This window comes from Capra hircus, chromosome 6 (genome assembly GCF_001704415.2).
Source record: "Capra hircus breed San Clemente chromosome 6, ASM170441v1, whole genome shotgun sequence".
In the NCBI taxonomy this organism is placed as follows: domain Eukaryota; kingdom Metazoa; phylum Chordata; class Mammalia; order Artiodactyla; family Bovidae; genus Capra; species Capra hircus.
This window is the reverse complement of record NC_030813.1, coordinates 19,030,209-19,038,734: the sequence shown is the minus strand read 5'-3', so window position 1 is coordinate 19,038,734 and position 8,526 is coordinate 19,030,209. Positions and strand designations below refer to the sequence as shown.

Genomic DNA, 8,526 nt, shown 5'->3' with positions numbered 1-8,526 from the left:
CAGATAAAGCATGCAGGGAAGGTTAACCCCCAAAGCCCTCATATGCATTTGGAAAGAGCTAATTGGAGTTTCTTTGCCTCACCACTTCTTCCCACCAAGAGGGAAGAGGGGGTGATGCTGTGGACTCCAGCCTCAGGTATATGGCAGTGCCAGCTGCCCCCTACCCACCCTGTCCCCACTTTCTCCACTCTGCCGATTGATGCCTGCTCCTCAAAGCTTTCTGATCACAAAAGGATAGCTCCCACCCACTGTGGCTTCAATTCTGGGTCTCTGGGAGCATGGCAGAGCTATGGATCTCTTCTTCCTCCTCCCGAAAGTAGGCTGGCTTTCCCTGGGAGCTGGGAGCTTGCTGGGCCTTCAGTGGGCACGAGGCTACCATATGGCTGATGCTCTGGCAGAAATGGCACTTCTTGGGCTGCGGTGGCAGTTTGCATTCCTTGGCATGATGGTCTAGACCTCCACAGTTGTAGCACCTGTCTCCCTTTGATCTGCGTTTCTGCACATTCTTCCCTTTGGGCCGCCTTTCACTCCCAATACAGAACACCCCACCAGGGCCGGTGACTCGGATAGATTCCAGGCCCTTGGCGGACTTCTTAAAGGTGAACTCCACAGCCTCCCCCTCCTTCAGGCTCCGGAAGCCCTCCATGTGCAGCTTACTCTGGTGCACAAAGACATCCACCGGGGGGTCGAGCGCGACCCCTGCGCGGGCGGTCATGGACAGGAAGCCGAACCCCATGCGCACGTTGAACCACTTACAGATGCCGGCACCGTGCAGCAGCTGCGGCTCCTCCGCCGCGCGGGCCGCGTCCTCCGGCGCCTCCTCCGGCGCCTCCTCCGGCGCCTTAGCGCAGCCACCTGCGAACTGCTGGTTTGACACAGAGCCCATGGTAGTCGGCTGAGCCCGCGGCCCCAGGCCCTTGCTTGGGCGGCTGCTGGCCCCAGAGAAGTCCGGAGGCAAAGGGCTCACCTTTTTCTCAAGTGCACACAGAACCTTCTCTGGGATAGATCACATCCTGGGCCATAAATCTAGCCTTGGTAAATTCAAAAAAATTGAAATCATTCTAAGCATCTTTTCTGACCACAATGCAGTAAGATTAGATCTCAATTACAGGAGAAAAACTACTAAAAATTCCAACATATGGAGGCTTAACAACACGCTGCTGAATAACCAACAAATCACAGAAGAAATCAAAACAGAAATCAAAATATGCATAGAAACTAATGAAAATGAAAACACAACAACCCAAAACCTATGAGACACTGTAAAAGCAGTGCTAAGAGAAAGGTTCATAGCAATACAGGCATACCTCAAGAAACAAGAAACAAGTCACATAAATAACCTAACTCTACACCTAAAACAACTAGAAAAGGAAGAAATGAAGAACCCCAGGGTTAGTAGAAGAAAAGAAATCTTAAAAATTAGGACAGAAATAAATGCAAAAGAAAAGAGATGATAGCAAAAATCAACAAATGCAAAAGCTGGTTCTTTGAGAAGATAAATAAAACTGAGAAACCATTAGCCAGACTCATCAAGAAACAAAGGGAGAAGAATCAAATCAACAAAATTAGAAATGAAAATGGAGAGATCACAACAGACAACACAGAAATACTAAGGATCATAAGAGACTACTATCAGTAACTATAGGCCAATAAAATGGACAGTTTGGAGAAATGGACAAATTCTTAGAAAAGTACAACTTTCCAAAACTGAACCAGGAAGAAAGAGAAAATCTTAACAGACCCATCACAAGCACAGGAATTGAAACTGTAATCAGAAATCTTCCAGCAAACAAAAGCCCAGGACCAGACGGCTTCACAGCTGAATTCTACCAAAAAGTTAGAGAAGAGCTAACACCTATCCTACTCAAACTCTTCCAGAAAATTGCAGAGGAAGGGAAACTTCCAAACTCATTCTATGAGGTCACCATCACCCTAATACCAAAACCTGATAAAGATGCCACACACACAAAAAGAAAACTACAGGCCAACATCACTGATGAACCTAGATGCAAAAATCCTTAACAAAATTCTACCAAACAGAATCCAACAACACATTAAAAAGATCATACATCATGACCAAGTGGGCTTTATTCCAGGGATGCAAGGATTCTTCAATATCCACAAATCAATCTACGTAATACACCACATTAACAAATTGAAAAATAAAAGCCATATGATTATCTCAATAGATGCAGAGAAAGCCTTTGACAACATTCAACATCCATTTATGATAAAAACCCTCCAAAAGGCAGGAATAGTAGGATCATACTTCAACATAAAAAAGCTATATATGACAAACCCACAGCAAACAATATCCTCAATGATGAAAAACTGAAAGCATTTCCCCTAAAGCCAGGAACAAGGCAAGGGTGCCCACTCTCACCACTACTATTCAACATAGTTTTGGAAGTTTCAGCCACAGCAATCAGAGCAGAAAAAGAAATAAAAGGAATTCAAATTGGAAAAGCAGAAGTAAAACTCTCAGTGTTTGCAGATGACATGATCCTCTACATAGAAAACCCTAAAGACTCCACCGGAAAACTACTAGAGCTAATCAATGAATATACTAAAGTTGCAGGATATAAAATCAATACACAGAAATCCCTTGCATTCCTATACACTAATAATGAGAAAATAGAAATAGAAATTAAGGAAACAATTCCATTCACCATTGCAATGGAAAGAATAAAATACTTAGGTATATATCTACCTAAGGAAACAAAAGACCTATATATAGAAAACTATGAAACACTAGTGAAAGAAATCAGAGAGGATGCAAATAGATGGAGAAATATACCATGTTCATGGATTGGAAGAATCAATATAGTGAAAATGAGTATACTCCCCAAAGCAATCTATAGATTCAATGCAATCCATATCTAGCTACCAATGGTATTTTTCAGAACTAGAACAAATAATTTCACAATTTGTATAGAAATAGGAAAAAAACCTCAAATAGCCAAAGCAATCTTGAGAAAGAAGAATGGAACTGGAGGTATCAACCTGCCAGACTTCAGGCTATACTACAAAGCCACAGTCATCAAGACAGTATGGTACTGGCACAAAGACAGAGATATAGATCAATGGAACAAAATAGAAAGTCCAGAGAGAAATCCGTGCACCTATGGACACCTTATCTTTGACAAAGGAGGCAAGAATATACAATAGAGAAAAGACCATGTCTTTAACAAGTGGTGCTGGGAAAACTGGTCAACCACTTGTAAAAGAATGAAGCTAGAACACTTTCCAACACCATACACAAAAATAAACTCAAAATGGATTAAAGATCTAAATGTAAGACCAGAAACTATAAAACTCCTAGAGGAGAACTTAGGCAAAACACTCTCCAACATACATCACAGCAGGATCCTCTATGACCCACCTCCCAGAATATTGGAAATAAAAGCAAAAATAAACAAATGGGACCTAATTAAACTTAATAGCTTTTGCCCAACAAAGGAAACTATAAGCAAGGTAAAAAGACAGCCTTCAGAAAGGGAGAAAATAATAGCAAATGAAGCAACTGACAAATAATTAATCTTAAAAAATATAGAAGCAACTTCTGCAGCTCAATTCCAGAAAAATAAACGACCCAATCAAAAAATGGGCCAAAGAACTAAACAGACATATCTCCAAAGAAGACATATGGATGGCTAACAAACACATGAAAAGATGCTCAACATCACTCATTATCAGAGAAATGCAAATCAAAACCACAATGAGGTACCATTTCACGCCAGTCAGAATGGCTGTTATGCAAACGTCTGCAAGCAATAAATGCTGGAGACAGTGTGGAGAAAAGGGAACCCTCTTACACTGTTGGTGGGAATGCAAACTAGTACAGCCACTATGGAGAACAGTGTGGAGATTTCTTAAAAAACTGGAAATAGAACTGCCATATGACCCAGCAATCCCACTGCTGGGCATACACACCGAGGAAACCAGAATTGAAAGAGACACATGTACCCCAATGTTCATAGCAGCACTGTTTATAATAGCCAGGACATGGAAACAACCTAGATGTCCATCAGCAGATGAATGGATAAGAAAGCTGTGGTACCTATACACAATGGAGTACTACTCAGCCATTAAAAAGAATACATTTGAATTAGTTTTAATGAGGAGGATGAAACTGGAGCCTATTATATAGAGTGAAGTAAGCCAGAAAGAAAAACACCAATACTGTATAATAATGCATATATATGGAATCTAGAAAGATGGTAAAAATAACCTTGTATGCGTGACAGCAATAGAGACACAGATGTATAGAACAGTCTTTTGGACTCTGTGGGAGAGGGCGAGGTTGGGATGATTTGGGAGAATGGCATTGAAACATGTATATTATCATATGTGAAATGAATTTCCAGTCCAGTTTCGATGCATGATACTGGATGCTCGGGGTGGTGCACTGTGATGACCCAGAGGGATTGGATGGGGAAGGGGGTAGGAGGGGGGTTCAGGATGGGGAACACATGTACACCTGTGACAGATTCATGTCAATGTATGGCAAAACCAATACAATATTGCAAAGTAATTAACCTCCAATTAAAATAAATTTATATTAAAAAAGAAATTGCATATTTATATATAGTTATAAAAATATTTATTACTTATGAAATAAATTCACTTTTCTTATAATATCTAATGCTTTTTTCCCCTGTTTTCAAAATGTCATTCCATGCATTTCAGTTCAGCTATTTGTCCATTAGAGCAAAAAAGAGAGGCAAGTTTGACTCCAAGTCTGAAGCTGAAACTAACGGGAAATACCCCATTTTAGTCTTAAAGAACACATTCAAAGTTTAAGAAAGAAATACTAAGACTTAATGAAGTGCACATTATCATAAATCTTATTTAAACAACTGCTTTCCATACTATATTAAAATACTTTCTTATAGATATTAGAAGAATGTGAATTCTCCACAATTAGACAATACATACTATACATTTGTCTTGTTTATTTTGGAAACTTTGACAGCTTTCAGAAATTCAGACCTTCTTCAAGATTGATTTATGTAGGACATTTCTGATGATATTTCCATAGGCTTATATGGATATATATTTGTAAATTATAGAAAAGAAAGAAGAATGGTTTCTTAAATTTAGACCCTGATGACAAATAATTTTTTAAAATATTGTGGCATTACTTTTCCATTTCAATTTAATGTTATTTTAAACATTAATCATAAGCAGCATTTTAAGAATGCTTTTTATTTTTTATTAAATAAAATTTTAATTTTATTTTTTAAAATAAATATTTTTATTAAATATTAAGGATATTTTCTAGAACTAAAACTTCCTTGAGCATCTGATCAATGCTTAGCTCATATGCCCAGAAAAATGTCCACCTATTCTCACGTGAACACATTTTTAAGCAATTAAATGAAATGTTCATAGACTCTATGAAACCTGTGTTAAGAACCCTTAATATCAATGTGATTTGTCTTTGGAGGAGACTTACATAGAAATTTATAAAATATATGGAATTTTTTTCCCCAACATGGGAGATTACTAAGCTGCTGCTGCTGCTAAGTCAATTCAGTGATGTCTGAGTCTGTATGACCCCATAGATGGCAGCCCACCAGGCTCCGCTGTTCCTGGGATTCTCCAGGCAAGAACACTGGAGTGGGTTGCCATTTCCTTCTCTAATACATGAAAGTGAAGTCGCTCAGTCATGTCTGAATCTTCGCGACCCCATGGAGTGCAGCCTACCAGGCTCCTCCATCCATGGGATTTTCCAGGCAAGAGTACTGGAGTGGGGTGCCATTGCCTTCTCTGATTACTAAGCTGTTGACCATTAATACATGGTGTTTTATAACTGCTACTGTAGGAGTCTTCAGTATTTTGAGCTACCAAAAAGTTTAACCAATTAAACAAGATAGACATTTATTCATATGCAACTTATGTCTGCCTTCTCTCTTAAGATTCTGTCTCTCTGTCCAACCAATAAAGAAAAAGCCTAACATACTCCATAGCAGTATCTTTCCACAGCAACAGAAAGGGAGTAGTAGATAAATATATTTCCTTTGGCTCAAAATAAGCCCACTGACCACAGAAGTTATTGTTTTCAATTGTAAAAATAATATTGGAAACATTTTTTTTTCATTTGGCTTTAGATCATCTTCTCTCAGCAAAGTACTTCTAACTTTATTTTTTTCTGAAATGATCAAGAGTCTTTGATATTGAATTTAGACTTTCTGTCTAATAGCTCTAGTTTTGTATAGCTTTTTGGATTAATTTTTTTCCACAGTGGCACCTCTTTGTAGATTTTATGTAGTTTTGTGTGCTCATTAAAGATCACCATGTTTAGGCAAAGAAATTTGTTTAGATCAATGCTTCTTAAACTTCTTAGTATCAGGATCTCTGTACACTCTTTACACTATCAAAGATGAGTGAGACTTCCTGTATTAAACAAATTTAAAAATACTGGTGAAAAATAGGACTATAATGTGTACCAACTTTTTGTGTTTACAAGTAAATGAAAGGACAACTGAGATTTCAATGATTATGAATGATAATGTTGCAGAGATAATAGGAGAAATAAAGTGAAGAAAGCTAGTACTGGCACTGCAGTACTGAGAAAAAACTGAATTAATATCTGAAAATGCACATAATTATACTCAAAAGCAACCATCTAAGAAAAAAATTTTTAAAAGAATACACAGTGATTCATTTCATTAGCTAGCACAGCAATGATATTATATGTATAGTTTCTCTAAACTACATTGTACACGTAAGCAATTACAAAATTAAATAAAGTCTTGCAGTAGTTTAGTAACTGAGTTGTGTCTGACTCTTGTGACCTCATGGACTGTAGCCCACCAGGCTCCTCTGTCCATGGGATTTCCCAGGCAAGAATACTGGTGTGTGTTGCCATTTCCTCCTTCAGGGTATCTTCCTGATCTAGGAATTGAATCTGCATCTCCTGCATTGCAGGAGGTCTCTTGCATTGCAAGTGGATACTTTACCAACTGAGCCACCAGGAAAGCCCATAAATAATGTCTTAGTGGTATTAGGAAAAATAATTCTGGTTTTGTAGCTACATGAAAGTAATTCAGCGACCCCTCAGTGTTATGGACCATGCTTTGAGAACCACTAGTTTAGATGTTGTTTCTCCCTAATGTAATTCTATAAAATTATAGGGACAGATGATTACTTTTAGGAATCTCCCATCTTTTTTGAGCAATATTCTCCTTGAAAATCTAAAGCCATAAGATCCCATTTTTTCCCTTTCTCCTTACCTGTTTTAAATCAACTTTCATGAAGTTTAGGATAGAAAATAATCATAGACTCTTAGAATTGCTGAGACTCTTACTTAATTAAAAGAAATTCTAACATGTTCCATAGTATTCCTGATTGTCACTCAGAATTTCTGCTCGAATATCTCTGTGCCTGTATGTCACCACCTGAGGATTCATATCCCTTGCTATTGTGAATATGGTGACTTTTTCATCACCTTCTTAGTTTCATAAACTAAGCTATACAGTGATGATTGTAGCAGGCAGTGGAAATAACCTTGCATCTTGGCTGCTAGCATGGAGTTCTTTTTGTTTTTAGCTTAAAACTGCTGTTTTATTTATTTATTTTTTAATTAATTAATTTATTTTTTTTAAGATTTAAAATGTTTTATTTTTTATTTTTTTTAAATTTTAAAATCTTTAATTCTTACATGCATTCCCAAACATAGTTAATATTTAAAATTGTGTATCAAGGGTAACTGCAAAAAAAAAAACTTTATAGGTTTTCTCATCAGCAGTGTTACAATAAATACACAAATGATATTTTTAGAAAATGTGTTGGAAATGTATAATATAGCTCTTTCCACCTGCCCTCATGAGTAAGTCTCTGCTTCATAACTTCATAGGAAAAGACTACATTACCTTAGTAGGATTCTATGTATCAGAGAGATGTACCATCAGACAGCTTGATTTCAGGAAGTGGTTAGCTATTTGTTTAATAATTAGTGATATTGAGCATCTTTTCAAGTGCCTTTAGGCCAACTGTATGACTTCTTTAAAGAGATGTCTCTTTAGATCTTCTATGTATTTTTTTATTGGGTTTATTTTTTTTTTAATGAGCTACATGAGCTGTTTGTATATTCTGGAGCTTAATCCCTTGTTGGTTGCTTCATTTGCAAATATTTTCTCCCACTCTATGGGTTGTCTTTCTGTTTTGCTTATGGTTTCCTTTACCATGCAGGAGATTTTAAGTTTAATTTGGTCACTTTTGCTTATATTTTTATTTTCATTTATCTCAGAGGTGGATCCAAAAAGATATTATGGCAATTTATGTCAAAAAGTGTTCTGCTTATGTTTTCCTCTAATAGTTTTATAGTGTCCAGTCTTGCATTTAGGTCTTTGATCCATTTTGAGTTTATTTTTGTATGTGTTTTCAAGAGACTGTCCTAATTTAAATTTTTTTTTTCTTTTTGCACAGAGCAGTCCACTTTTCCCACCACCATTTATTGAAGAGACTGTCTTTTCTCCATTTATACTCTTGCCTCTTTTGTCATAGATTATTTGAACATAG

General features: G+C 37.2%; 1 protein-coding gene across 1 annotated transcript; it reads right to left on the bottom strand.

Moving 5' to 3' along the window:
- On the bottom strand, window positions 257-886 carry LIN28A (lin-28 homolog A). Its single transcript, NM_001314177.1, is given in 1 exon segment — window positions 257-886. A coding segment is annotated over 1 exon segment (630 nt).